General features: G+C 39.5%; 1 protein-coding gene across 1 annotated transcript; it reads left to right on the forward strand.

The window, feature by feature from the left end:
• Nucleotides 1–8,374: 8,374 nt before the first annotated feature.
• On the forward strand, nucleotides 8,375–14,854 carry LOC147996376 (uncharacterized). Its single transcript, XM_087637635.1, has 3 exons — nucleotides 8,375–8,429; nucleotides 10,891–11,048; nucleotides 11,793–14,854. Exon 3 carries the CDS (start codon nucleotides 12,517–12,519, stop codon nucleotides 14,695–14,697), a length of 2,181 nt encoding a protein of 726 aa, XP_087493761.1. The 5' UTR covers nucleotides 8,375–8,429; nucleotides 10,891–11,048; nucleotides 11,793–12,516; the 3' UTR covers nucleotides 14,698–14,854.
• Nucleotides 14,855–15,277: the final 423 nt, after the last annotated feature.

A 15,277-nucleotide genomic window follows, 5' to 3' on the forward strand; every position in this document is an offset into this window, starting at 1 on the left:
ATCATGGGCTCTGGGGCTTTCAAGAAGAGGGGATAAAACAGTGGTATAAAGTCTTAAAGAAAGAATAACAGAACAGGAGAGGTTAAGTTGGTATGAGGAATGGGAGAACAAAGTTCAGTGATGGATAATACCTTGTGAAAGGGTCATATGGAAACCTACCAACTACACCAAGTATAGTAGAAATTTACACACACACACACACACACACACACACAATTACTCACATACAAACAGTTAAAATGTTGTTAGCTAATAATAGACAACAATGTCCCCCATAGACACCACAGACTAAGAAATAAATTTCTTGGTGCCTTAAATGTGTTTCCTTTTATGGAGTTCTTGGCCAGTGAGTACTCATCAAACCTCAAACAATACAGGCCTACCCAGTAGAACTTGACGGAAATATCATTCGTGTTTTCTAATACAGATAGTATTAGTGGCATGAATTTTCCTCTAATCCTGCAACTCAAAATTTTTGAAATATATATTCATTTCTATCTAGTTCAGAGAAATTTATAATTTTCTTTTGGGTTTCTTTGAACCACAATTTATTTCTTAATATTTTAGTTTTTGTGGAATTTGCTATTAGTTTCTATCTTTTCCTTTGGCTTTTTATTATTTGTATAATTATTTGCATATTATGTGTTCATGTATACATGTGTGCATGTGGAAGTCAGAGGACGACTTGCAGGAGTCAGTTCTCTCATGTGGGACCTCAGGATTGAACTCTGGTCATCAAACTTGGTAGCAAGTGCTTTACCTACAGAGCCATCTCACTGGCTCCCTTCCCTGTGTTGTTTATTTGTTGAGGAAAGGGTTTTTGCTATTTTGCCTATGCTCACCTTGAACTGATCCTCCTGCCTCAGTCTCTAAAGTGCTAGAAAAATAGGTATGTGTCACAGTGTCTATCTGTATTTCACTGTGATCAGAGAATATACTCTGTACGGTTTAAATAACTTTACCGGAGGCTTGTTTTATAGCTCAAAGTGAGTATACCTAAAAACTGTTCAATGTTCACTATAAAGAATTGCATTCTGAGGGGTTGGGGATTTAGCTCAGTGGTAGAGCGTTTGCCTAGCAAGCGCAAGGCCCTGGGTTCGGTCCCCAGCTCCGAAAAAAAGAAAAAAAAAAAAAAGAATTGCATTCTGATATTGCTGAACGAATTATTCCTTAATTACTTTTTAGACAAAGCTGGTTGATAGTGTTCTTTAGGACTTCTACATTCACACTAATGTTCTGATTGTTTTATTAATTATTATGAATTTTTGAATCTCTGGTAGTAACTATTTCTTCTTTCCATTTCTGTCAGTTCACATGTCATTGTATTGTCCAATTGATACACAGGCCCTGTCTGGCTTCCTTTGTTGTCCTGTGGGTCAGGAAATGGCAACAGGCTTTAAGGTTGGTCAATCATTGTTTTTACTTCATTTACCTTCCTTGTCTTTCAAGAAGTGAAAACTATTGTGGAATTTTCCATTCCTTTTGGACAAAAGTTAGGAGTAAATCTAGTTCATGTTACTCCATCTTTCCAGAAATCCTGAAGGCAATAAATGAGCAGAGGAAAAAAAACGAGAAGAAAGAGCAATATTAAAATGACACTTCCGAGACAGGAAACTGGGAGAAGAAAGTCCTTGGACCACAAGGAGGCCAAGGCAAGCATAGCAAAGATTTAACAGGAATAGCAATAGATAAAAGCAGAGAAACTCAGGTCTTAGCAGAACCGAGGATTACTCTGGAAAGCATGGTGGACACTAACAATGGTTTTAAACAGAGGAGTGATATGTTCACACTCTTGTTTTAATATGTTCTACTATGAAAAATTACTGTGCTGGGTCTATAGAGAATAAAAATAGAAGCAAGCAAGTCAGTTCTAAGGCCAACAGTACTAGCACCAAATGATTGAGTTGTACAACGATGTAGCAGTAGAAATGCAGTATTTTGCAGTTTTTCATTGTAATAATGTTTTATGTCTGAGAGATCATTTTATAGATTAACTCTCCTGCTATGTCTACCATATAAGCAATAGGTGTGTATGAATTTAAGGCTTTTCCTTGTCTTTCACAACAGTAAAATGTCTGTTCTTAGTTACAATTTCCTAGGTATAATAACCAAAGCATATAGGACTCAATTTTCAATTGGCTATCACTGAAATGGGATGGATATGGACATGGATCAAATGGCCGATATTCAGGTTTGTTAGTGTAAGAGCAACAGACCCTATACTATCCTCTCTTCACTATCATCTCAAAATACAGAGCCCCTGCCTGACACATAGTTAACCCCAGGTTCCAGAATCCTGAGTGTGGCAGTGATACGTAAGAGAACCAGATCTACAGCAGGCAGATCCTGCACCTGGCTGGTATGTACCTGACTCAACTTGCCTCTGACTTCTGAGACCAAAAAGGGTTGGGCTTTGCCTCAAATGAACTCCAGCTGACAATCTTGAGTAGCTTGCAGGAGAAATAACAGTGAAGTTTGATAAGTCAGTTTATATTTAGAGCAACATTCAAAAGTTGCAAAATACACACACGTACATGGCCCATATTCAGGAAATGTTCCCCTTCCAGTTAGAATGATCTGATTTGCTCTACACTATCCATCCATCTGAATCCTATGGGGTGGAAAAGCAGGAGGAAAAAAGTAGAGATGTCCAGAAAGCTATAGTCCATTAGAGAATACTAGTTATCTGGCTATGTTTTTGAAGATAAAATATATAATTTTCTATGTAAAAAGCCACAGAAAAAAATCCCCGACTTCAGTGTTTGATGAGCAAGGCTTCATGAAGAAGATGAGGCAATTAAGAGCACAGGCAGCCATGAAGGAGCTTCCAGGAGGCAGACTTCAAACATGTAAGGTTAAAGAAGCAGGATAAGTTGCCCTATATATACCAACCCCAGTGAATCAGAATAGACCAAGTGGAGATAAAGATATAGTCTTCGTATCCCAAATCCAGGAATATGGCCCAGGCCGGTACCCACAGAGTAAGTCCTTCTGGTCTAAGGATATCATCTCCTTATGAGGGGAGAGTTCTCACAATTATCATAACCATTACAAGAGGCATAAAAATGGCTTACTAGTCATCTTTAATGAAGGGCTTATCATCTGACTGAGCCAAAACTACATACCACTTTGGAGCAGACCAATCACAAGACAGGTTTTTATAATAGTTAATGTCCTAAAATTATGATTAATTCCAAGTACAGTATCTGACATATGGTTTTCAGCTTTCAAAATAAAGCTAGTAACAGTATATTTTATGATAGAAATATCACTAAAACAGAGAAGATATAATTATTTTCACAAAATATATAAAACAAGATAGCATTTTAAAATTCTGAGTTAAAACTATTCTGTTATTTAGCTACATTTTGTTTTACACACTTAAACTTTTCAACTTTAAAACAACACAATCAAGAACATGTTAGACATTCATAGATACAAGTCTACATAGCTAATGAAAGGTCAAGACAGGCTTCCTAACACTTTCAGATTTAAAAGTATATGAACCTTGTTACTGGGCTTAATCACTTGCAATGGAATTTAATTTGATTCTTTAGACAGAGCCATAGAATCACAAATTTAAGAATTCTATACTATATCTTCAGTCAAGTCTTCTGCTTGAAGCAAATTCAGGAAGCAGGCATCAGGGTGGCCCTGGTGGGCACCTAAGCTCAAAACTATTCCCATTGAAGCAAAGACCCACCCTCTTTCTCTATATGGATTCCCCCCACCTTTAAGCTATATCCACTCCAGAGCTTTAACATCTTACATGTTAAGTACCAGTCTCCCTAGGCCAGGGATTCTGGATCAAGTATCACTAGATCAAAACTGGTAAAGTTAGGTGGAGCAATTGGATTGGGGAGCAGGGGAATCCCTGAGGCATTAGTCATCCTATTATAGTAAAATAATTACTCGATCTGAATCTTGCAATTACCTTTCTAACCTAGTGATTTAGTGTCCCTTTTCTAAGACTCAAATCATGAATGAAGAAAATTCTCACTAAGGAAAAAGTGAGACACTGGAGATGAACTTGGCGCAAATCCCACTTTATCACATTTCTTAAAGTCTGTGTATTCACAGGTGACTTAAACTAAGCAATCATAGAAGATTTAAGCACTTGGCTTAATTAGTGTCAGAGAGAAGGTATGACTATGTGGGTGGATTACTTTATTACACTAGGCTAAAAAAACATAATTAATTTTTAAAGGAGAACAAATAGCATTGTCAAACCCAAGAGTAATAATCAATATTAATTGGATTTTTTCTTTGCAAACCCAGTACCAAATACTTACAAATACCAAAAATTGTATCCACGATAAAAAGGCCAATGTCACCCACCAAGTGACATTTTTAAAAATGAAATATCTGAAATACTCCAACATTTCATCACACACAACTTCAGATGACTACATATTGACTGCAGTGTTTCTAAACTGTATAAACAAACAAAGAGAAACATTTAATGCCTTTACTTAATAGCAATTCCTTTCCACTTGTCCAAATAAAACTAGCCCACTTAATGAAATCTAGAGCATCAGCATTAATTGGATTCCTTCTCCTTCAGTCAGATTTGACTTTTAGTAAAGTTCCAAATCTATCTTGAAGTAATTTATTTCCACAGTTTAGTGTTTTTGTGGCTGCAAGGACGATCAGAACTTCTGAAACCTGTCCTTAAGATGTGCAATGCTAACTTTAGGAAGCACCTAAAGGTTCCAGATGGGACATGTGGGTTAAATCTGCACTGAACGAGATATGAAAGTTCCATGCTGCATTCCAGAATCCTGGGTTTGCTGGTGGACTTCTCCACTAGACTCCATTTCTGGCACATGAAACTCCAGGTATCTATAATCATGGGAAAACTAAAAATGGGCTCTGGAAATGAAAGACATTATTGGACAGTGTAGCTAGAAGTTCCCATCTTCCTCATGAACTTTTTGTAATTAAATTTTTGAGCATCTTTGTAAACCAAGTTTCAAATGCTGATGTCTGATTTTTACCTAGAGAGGCCATACCATAAGAAGAGAATAAAATTGAGAATCATTTCTTGAAACCGTCAACTCTACTCAAATGTAAGCTAGATTAAATTTGATAGGAAGAAGAAAATACACTGAATTTCTGTTATGTGCTAAGCAGTATCTGAGTGTTGTTACACTGAGCTAGTCTCAGACCTGTATAATCATCCCCACTTCCCAAGTGGGCAAACACACTTAGATCTACAGATCTTCCCAAGTTTTACTGGTAGTATATGCTGAGATCTAATACAAAGTGATCAATGTGTCCTAATGGAAAAACTAATGTTTTTTTTTCCTTTTTACTAGTCTACTAGTCTTCACTCCAAGAACAGACCTTTAAACCACTCACAGAAAAAACCCACTTAATCCATGCCAATGGATCTGGGAACTCAGGCTGCAACTCTCAGTTGGTTCCACTAAGCACTCTGGAATCCTAAGAATCAGAGTGGGTGGAAATGTTTGGTTTTTATGATAAAGCAATACTCACATGGATCCTAAAACAAGATCTTATTTTGAACATGACAACATGACATAAAACAAAGCAAATGACTTTAATTCTGATAAAGCCACTCCATTTGTAGTATTATATGTGGGGAAATTTTTTTCTGGCTTTCAGTAGAACTGAAGTTCTGACTTTCATATATGCAGCTAAAGTTTTCACTAATAGTATAAGATGTGTGTGTTGTGCCAATAACCCAAGAGCTTCACTAAATGGCTCCTGACAACCAAGAGCAGGATGGATGTGGGTGGATATGCAGAGAGTAATGAGAAATGGAGAGGAAAGACACCTGGGTACAAGGGAAGAGCATACCTGAGACTGCCCTTGCTTGGTGCCCGAGGCCTCTGCTTCCTCAGACTATAACCTTTTAGAAATAAATTAAGCAAGAGTCTCTGCAGATAGTATCATGGCAATGTTTACATCCTAAAACACCATAACTTTTGTTTTTTGTCAGAAGGCACTTTTGCCCCTCATAGGTAGGAATAATACAAGTGCCCTCTTGTACCCTGACAATAACGGCATTTGGTAGTTATCAAGAGAGAAATTGAAGCAATGAGAATTTCATGGGGACTTCCCTAAGGATAATGACCCTATAAGAACTCTTACTTATTTCACAACCCAGCCTAACTATGTCCCACCAGATAGTATACTTTAAAGTCCAACTTTCATAGTATATGATAGCTATGTTGTTTTTAAAAGGAATTACCTTTTGGAAAATGCTTTTGGCAAATAATATTTTTGCTTTTCCAAGTAGTATTATTGGCCCCTACCTCATTTTTTAGAATTAATTCTTATGCACAAAACACTTCAGATGCTATGGAACACTTACCCTACATGAGCTTGTACAGTTCCCTTGGTCGCTAGTATAGTCACACATATCTCCAAGTGAGGCAACTGCTCTTATTCCGACTCTTTAAGTTAGTTGAGAAGCAGAAGCCAAGGGAATTTTTGATTACTCAGGAAACACAGCTAGTGATGAGGCAGAGTTGAAAGTTAAACTCGAGTCATTCTGATTGCAAAGACTACCATTTTATCCATTATGGTAAATAAGTAAGAAAAAGAAAACAGACTCATCAAAAAAATATAAAATATTGAATTGGTAAAGTTCTGACAGTCAGAAGTTTTTGGTAAAGTTTCCAAGTTATAAATAAATGCTGAAATTCAGTGCAAGGCTAGCTTTAAACTTTTACTTCACTAAAAGTGTGAGGCCCCAAAATCTTCCTGACACAGACACTTTCAGAAAAAGAAACACAATTTCAAAGGAAGCAACAACTGAGAGCTATAACAGCCACAGGAAAAGCCTAACTTTCTGTGGTTGTATTAGCTTAGGACTCTCCAGGAAATAGGGGTAGTGTTGTCTTTCAGGGACTAACCCATTAGCATGTTTGTGAACAGATACTCATTCTAAGTATCTGTTAATTGTTAAGATCATTGCTAAGATCTAGGGGCTATCTAGATGATATCCATCCCCAGAGTAATACCCACACAGGAGATGGTTGACCCTAGACACATGGTAAATCTGCAACTATAGGCCAGACTTCAGCATCGGGTACGGTGAGTCACTTTTCTTTCTGATACTGCTGTGATTTTGGTCACATTTTAAAATTTCTTTAGACTTTCATTTCATGATACTAACCTCACAAATTTATCTGAGAAATAAAGTAGTAGACAAAACAGAAGACAGTAATCAGTTAATGACAGCTGCTGCCATTGCCTCGTGGAGAATACTGAAGAGTTGATTCATCATGCCTAATCAGTTTTCTGATAATTTTGCCACGCATCAAAACATGATATATGCTATGTACATATTCATTCCCAAGAGACATATATTTTCCCAAAAGACTAAGCCCAAAGATGCCAGACTAACAGTAAATAGTAAGATACTGAAAGAAAATCTCACTCCACGTTCATCTTAAACACTTTTGAAAACATTGCTTTTATTTGTAGCCCTTATACTTAACCACACAAAAATATAGTTTACACATGATTAGAGATTATTTCTTCTTCTCATGGCTTGCAGCATTCCATACATTGCCCTTTCATATTATTCCTGCCTCAGAATAGATGACATTCTTTTTTTTTTTGGTTCTTTTTTTTTTCGGAGCTGGGGACCGAACCCAGGGCCTTGCGCTTCCTAGGCAAGCGCTCTACCACTGAGCTAAATCCCCAACCCCTAATAGATGACATTCTTAAAATGTATATATGGTATAAATCCCAGAATCAAATTTTTATAATGGTTATATAATAAGGGTCAGCTAAAATAATGATTACAGCATCAGCATTATAATAAGATAGCTATATGTTCAAATCTTGGCCCTTCTATCATATAGGTATAACTTTGCATTCTTTTAAACCTATGTCTTTATCTGTAAGGTGGGACAAAACACACATATGCAGATGTTATGAGACAACATGATAAGAAAGGCATATTCAACACACTTACCTGAACACAGTAAGTTCTCAATAAATGGTAACCATTATTTCAAAAGACATGAATCGGATAAGCTTAGTAGCCTGGGTTCATTTGCAATTAAAAAAACCATTGTGCACCTGCCAAGTATTTAATACTCTGCTACCTTCTTTGAACACTATAATAAAACCAATTGCACACACAAATCCTTTACAACAATGTCTCTGCTTTTCACTGTATATGATCCTGCAGGAGAGTGTCCTAAAGCATGTCTTCATTGTGGAAGGTGGGGCCATTACCACCCTTTCTGCAATCATCTTAGAGATGAGAATGTAAAGAAGGAAGATAAACATGCAAGGGGTGGGACTAAGTTTGATTAGAAATGAATCAGCCCATCCCACAGAAGACAGCAACCAAGCTAGAAGCTATATAAGGGTCACTATCCCAATTCATCAACACCCTGCAAGCTGCATCAGGCCTTATCCTACTTGTTCCTTTGGTGAACCAGGTGAGAGAAATTGAAATCAATGACATTTGGTGCTCTTGTGCCACATATCCTGAATTGAGTCTGAGCTCAGACAGAGTACCATATTTTGCTATTTTTCCTTTTGTTGTTGATTCTTTTATTTTTGCTTTGCTATTTAGTTTGGTTAACTTAGTTTACCTTGAATCTTTAGAAATAAATGTCTTTATTGAGGAGAAAAGCCAGTAGATGTCTGTCTTCGTCTAGGCCAGTGATTCTCAACCTTTGGTCAGGATCCCTTTCACAGAGGTCATTTATCAGATATCCTGCATATCAAATATTTACATATAAATCATACAAAATTACAATTATGAAGTGTCAATGAAAATACTTTTATGGTTGGAGGAACTGTGTCAAGGGATCACAGCATTAGGAAGGTTGAGAATCACTATTCCATGCCATCTCACACGCTTAGTTTTTCTGCCATCTTTTCTTGGCATATGAAAGAGATTGGTAGTATGGTGGTGTTTCTTTCTTGTTCATTGTTAGTTCATAGAGCTTTGAGAACCAATTCTCTACTTTCAAATTCTTGCTTGGATTGCTAACTTTAAAAAGAAAAGATGTTTAATTGAGTGCTAAGATTGTGACAGTTTCTGACCTGTGATAAGGGCTACCTTTAGGTTCTACAGTACTGAGATTTCATTGACACACTTGGCACATTTTTAATTTTCTGTAAGAATCTTGGGTCTAACTTGCTTTCTGATGAATAAAAAGGATTTAGATGTTAAGGTATCCGCCACTTTTGCCCCAGCTGGAATGGTGGAGCATGCATGTAATTCTGCCACTCTGGAGGTGGAAGGAAAGATCAGGAGTCAGTGGCCAAACTTGGCTACAAAGCAATTTTTTTGAGGCCAACTTGAGCTGCATGAGATCCTGTCTCAAAACTAGATAGATAGATAGATAGATAGATAGATACATACATACATACATACATACATATATATATATATATGAAGAAGAAAGAAAAAAGAAAGAAGGAAGGAAGAAAGGAAGGAAGGGAGAGAGAGAGAGAGAGAGAAAGAAAGAAAGAAAGAAAGAAAGAAAGAAAGAAAGAAAGAAAGAAAGGCAGAAAGAAAGACAGACAGAAAGAAAGAAAGGCAGAAAGAAAGAAAATATAGATATAGATGAGCATGGACAAATAACTTAATAGGTAAAGTGCCTGCCACACAAGCATAAGGACCTGAGTTCAGACACATAGCACCTATTTAAAAGCTAGGTATGATAGCATGTATAACCTTTGTGCTGACGTAGGGACTGACACAAGTGTCTCATTAGATCTCATTTGCTAGCCAATTTAGCCAAATCGATGAGCTCCATGTTCTTTGAGAGAGGTCTCAAAACACAAGGCAGAGGGCTTGGAAAAGCACTTATGGTACACATGTGAGGAACTGGGTTCAAATGCCTAGAACCGATATAAAGCTGGGCTAGTGAGCAATGTTCCTATAGCTAGTCTGGCAACAGGTGATAACTAGCATACAAATAGAAAATCATGACTCAATGTAGGTGATAAGCAACACCTCAGGTTTTCCTCTGACTGCCACACATGCACCATGGTACACATGTGCCTGTACTCATGCACAAATACACACACACACACACACACACACACACACACACACCTTCATATATTATGTATGTACACATATTTACATAAACATACATAATTCCCTCATACATAAAGAACAGTTATAAAAACAATGTAAAGGCTAATTGAAGAAGACACAAAATGCTGACTCTGGTTTCTACACATATGCGCACATATATGCAAAAGTTCTAAAACACAAATATGCATACAAACCCACACACCTATGTGTATCACACTCATGACAGGAAAGAAATGAAAAGGAAGAGAAAAGAATATTAGAGAATAGGACAGAAGAGACAAAACGGAGTAGGGTCATGGTGTTTACAGAGTACTAGGAACTTTGGAAGCCCAGGGCATCAAAAAGATATTATATAAAGATATCTTAGTCATCTAAGACAAATAATGTAGAGACCTGAGATCATCTCAATTGAACCAGTAACATGCCCAAATTTCCCTTTGTGTTGATTAATGCTTCAAAAACCCTGACCCATATTTATATGTTGAGGTGCAAGAAAGAAAAAAAGATTGAGAAGTTATTTTATCAGTAATTTTCAATCTGTAGGTCTAAATCCCTTTGGGGGCCCAACAACATTGTCACAGGGGGTTTCATATCAGATGTCCTGCATATAAGATATTTATGTTATGATTCATAACAATAGCAACATTACAGTTATGAAGTAGTGATGAAAATAATTATATGGGGGGGTTGTCACAGCAACATGAGTAACTGTATTAAAGGATCACAGCATTAGGGAAACTGGGAACCAGTGCATTACTTTAAATTAAGACCTGTTGGTAAATTGAAAGAAAATGAGGCCTGTCTCTGTAGTTCTCTCTATATCTGTTTCCTTTTCCCTCTAGGTTCATTGACAAAAACAAAGATGACATATCTCCTAAGAAGTGTTGTCACCATCATTGATATATTCTACAAATACACCAAGCAAGATGAAGAATGTGGCACACTGAGCAAGAATGAGCTAAAGGAACTGCTGGAGAAGGAGTTCCGGCCAATTCTGAAGGTATGTGTTAAGTGTGAAGGCTGTTGGGATTTTAAGAGCAGATTAGCTGAAACATGCACGGCCCCAGCTGACTTTGAGAAAACCCCCATATTAGCATTTTGAGCTAGGTCATCATAAATCTATTAAGTCACCATATATTTTTTAAAGGCAGATGTTTCTTCCATATTTCCACGTGCTCTTCCACCTATACTCCAACTTCCTCATGCACTCAAGCTTCCCATCTCACAGAAATACATAAACCTGTGCTAATAAATTGATTGATCAATCGATTGATTAGTCTAACAAATGGGGAACAATGTTATTGAGGATGTCATCTAAAGGGAAGTTAAAAGACCAAGATGACATAAAATTTGAAAACAAAGGGTATGAATTGTTTTCAAGTACTTAGCAAAAAACTTAACTAGTGACTGTACCATATTTGAAGGTAGAGGTGTTAATGTGCTTATATGGAACTAATATATACCAGTTATTGAAGTTGGTTTGTCCCACTGCTTTCCATATGATATAACTGAACATGAAACCCTCTGGGTTAGCTCCTTAAGATACCTTCTTTCATGGATCACAATAGTCATTATTTTCTAGTAATCTATCATAAATATTAGGTCCTATTATCCTAAAGTAATTCTCAAATGAATTAAAAACATGTAGCACACAGTACAAAAATATACTAGGTGCTACTAGGTTATTTTAGCTGAGAATGTGGCTGAACTGACCATATCTTTATGGTGTGTCTTTCACATACAGAATCCAGATGATCCAGACACAGTAGATGTCATCATGCATATGCTGGATCGAGATCATGACCGAAGGCTAGACTTTACTGAGTTTATTCTGATGGTATTCAAACTGGCTCTAGCCTGCAACAAGGTTCTTGGAAAAGAATACTGTAAAGCTTCAGGGTCAAAGAAGCATAGGCGTGGCCATCAACAGCAAGAGGAAGAAAGTGAAACAGGCGAAGAAGAGGAGACACCAAGACAGAAATCAGGTTTCAAATATTCAAGATGGAATGAGGGAGAAGAGCATGGACATAGTTCTGGGGGCTCATGGGGACGTGCAAAGTATAGACGTGGGTCCAACTCTAGGAAGGTGGAAAGGCAAGATGAATTATCCAGCTTAGAGCAGTCAAGGAATCATGGGTTTATCTCTGGTCACTCTTGGAGTAGTAACAAAGAGAACCATGGTTCAAAATCTGAAGAGCGAGGAGAAAAAAGAGACAAGTCACATGGTAGCCCCTCTAGAGAATCTGGGGAAGACTATGAGTCTGGATCCAGGTTAAACCATCAGGGAAGGAAAGACCATAGTGAACTGTTACATGGATTGGAGAAAAACAAACATGAATCAAATTATACTCAGTCAAGAGAGGGTGTAGAACAAAAGCTTGGGTATAATTCTGCAAGTTCAGGAAACAGTAAGATACAAAGTCATATATGTGGTTTCAGCAGTTCTAGTGGATGTTGCAGACCACAAAATGCTTCAAGTTCTTGTCAGACAAGTAGATCAGGGTGGCAAGGCAATCAGTCTTGCTGTACCCAGTCAAATTGTCAATCAGGAACTAGTGGAGGACAAGGATATGGATGTGTCTCAGAAGGTCAGTCCTCTAGATGTTGTCAACCTAAACCTAGATCCTGTAGCCAGTCTTCTAGTCAGAGAGGTTATGGATCTAAACAATGTGGTCAACCACAGAACTGTGGAAGACAACAGAGAACGGGTTCAAGTCACTCTTCTTGCTGTGGACGATATGGGTCTGGAACAACTCAATCTTCTGGTTATGGTCAACAGGGAACGAGGTCCTGTGGACAATCTTCAAGCTCTCATCAAAAGGGATGTAGATCAAATGAATTTTCCAAAGGCGGTCAGCATGGGTCTGGTTCAGGGCACTCACCCTGCTGTGAACAACATGGAACAAACTCAAGTCAGTCCTCTGGCTTTAAACAACATGGACACGAATCAGGTCAGTCATGCTGTGGCCAACATAGTACTGCATCAGGTCATTCCTCGGGTTATGGTCAACATGGTGTTGGCTCAGGTCAGTCATGTCACTTTGGGCAGCATGGGTCCAGTTCTGGTCAGTCCTCTATTTCTGGGCACCATGGATCTGGTTCTCATCAGTCGTCTAGTTCTGGGCATCATGGATCTGGCTCAGGTCAGCCATCTGGCTTTGGGGAGCATGGGTCTGGTTCTCATCAGTCATCTAGTTCTGGGCATTATGGATCTGGCTCAAGTCAGTCATCTGGCTTTGGGAAGCATGGGTCTGGTTCTCATCAGCCGTCTAGTTCTGGGCATCATGGATCTAGCTCAAGTCAGTCATCTGGCTTTGGGAAGCATGGGTCTGGTTCCCATCAGTCGTCTAGTTCTGAGCATCATGGATCTGGCTCAAGTCAGCCATCTGGATTTGGGGAGCATGGGTCTGGTTCCCATCAGTCGTCTAGTTCTGAGCATCATGGATCTGGCTCAAGTCAGCCATCTGGATTTGGGGAGCATGGGTCTGGTTCCCATCAGTCGTCTAGTTCTGAGCATCATGGATCTGGCTCAGGTCAGCCATCTGGCTTTGGGAAGCATGGGTCTGGTTCTCATCAGCCGTCTAGTTCTGGGCATCATGGATCTAGCTCAAGTCAGTCATCCGGCTTTGGGAAGCATGGGTCTGGTTCCCATCAGTCGTCTAGTTCTGAGCATCATGGATCTGGCTCAAGTCAGCCATCTGGATTTGGGGAGCATGGGTCTGGTTCCCATCAGTCGTCTAGTTCTGAGCATCATGGATCTGGCTCAAGTCAGCCATCTGGATTTGGGGAGCATGGGTCTGGTTCTCATCAGTCATCTAGTTCTGAGCATCATGGATCTGGCTCAGGTCAGCCATCTGGCTTTGGGAAGCATGGGTCTGGTTCTCATCAGCCGTCTAGTTCTGGGCATCATGGATCTAGCTCAAGTCAGTCATCCGGCTTTGGGAAGCATGGGTCTGGTTCTCATCAGTCGTCTAGTTCTGAGCATCATGGATCTGGCTCAGGTCAGCCATCTGGGTCTGAGCAGCGTGGTGCTGGCTCAAGTCACTCATCTGGCTTTGGGGAGCATGGATCTGGTTCTCATCAGTCATCTAGTTCTGAGCATCATGGATCTGGCTCAGGTCAGCCATCTGGCTTTGGGGAGCATGGGTCTGGTTCTCATCATTGGTCTAGTTCTGGGCATTATGGATCTGGCTCAGGTCAGCCATCTGGCTTTGGGAAGCATGGGTCTGGTTCTCATCAGTCATCTAGTTCTGAGCATCATGGATCTGGCTCAAGTCAGCCATCTGGCTTTGGGGAGCATGGGTCTGGTTCTCATCATTGGTCTAGTTCTGGGCATTATGGATCTGGCTCAGGTCAGCCATCTGGCTTTGGGAAACATGAGTACAGTACTCATCAGCCAACTAGTTCTGGGTATCATGAATCTGGCTCAGGTCCATCATCAAGATCTTGGCAGCATAGGACTGGCTCAGGCCAGTCATTTGGCTTTGGGGAACATGAATCTGGACCAGATCAGTCTTCTAGCTCTTGGCGACATTGGACTAGCTCAGGCCAGTCTCAATATGATAATCCAAGACACACATACACTAGGAGAACTAAAAGAAGGGAACAAGCACAGCCTGAGTCCAATAACAGTGAAGACCACTCAGTAGTGGCACAGAGACAATCAGGGTACACTTATGGTCATAAAGAATTTCAACATGGAGAATCTCTTCAGAGAGAAGATGAAACATCTCAAAGGCAATCTCAGGAGAGCAGTAGAAAGCCTCAATCAGGAAAAAAAGAGCCATTACATTCAGACACAAGCAAGGAAGCAAAAAGGCCACAATTCAACACCGAGACAAGTGAAGGTGAAGAATACACAATAGTCCCACAGAGAGATTCAGGATACACTCAGAGTCATGCTAGACATCAGCATAGAGAGTCAGTTCAAGGGCAACAGGGGAGTCCTCAAAGCCAGTTTCAGGACAGCAGTAGACATCCTCAGCACAGGCCTCAACAGCCCTCACCTTCTCATTCTGACAGAACACCAGGGAGGTCACCAGTCCACCCTGAGTCCAGTGAAGGTGAGGAACACACCGAAGCCTCACAGAGGCACTCTCGATCCACACAGCGACAATCTAGACTTCAACATGGAGAGTCAATTCATGGACAACATGGGAGTCCTCAAAGGCAGGGTCAGGACAGTAGTAGACAGCCTCAGTACGGTCATGAAGGACCCTCACATTCAGG

Source organism: Rattus norvegicus, chromosome 2 (genome assembly GCF_021556685.1).
Source record: "Rattus norvegicus strain SHRSP/BbbUtx chromosome 2, alternate assembly SHRSP_T2T, whole genome shotgun sequence".
NCBI lineage: Eukaryota > Metazoa > Chordata > Mammalia > Rodentia > Muridae > Rattus > Rattus norvegicus.

Bases quoted from the DNA above. Each gene is read 5' to 3' on its own strand.
- LOC147996376 (XM_087637635.1), top strand. From the start codon at position 12,517: ATGCTTCAAGTTCTTGTCAGACAAGTAGATCAGGGTGGCAAGGCAATC.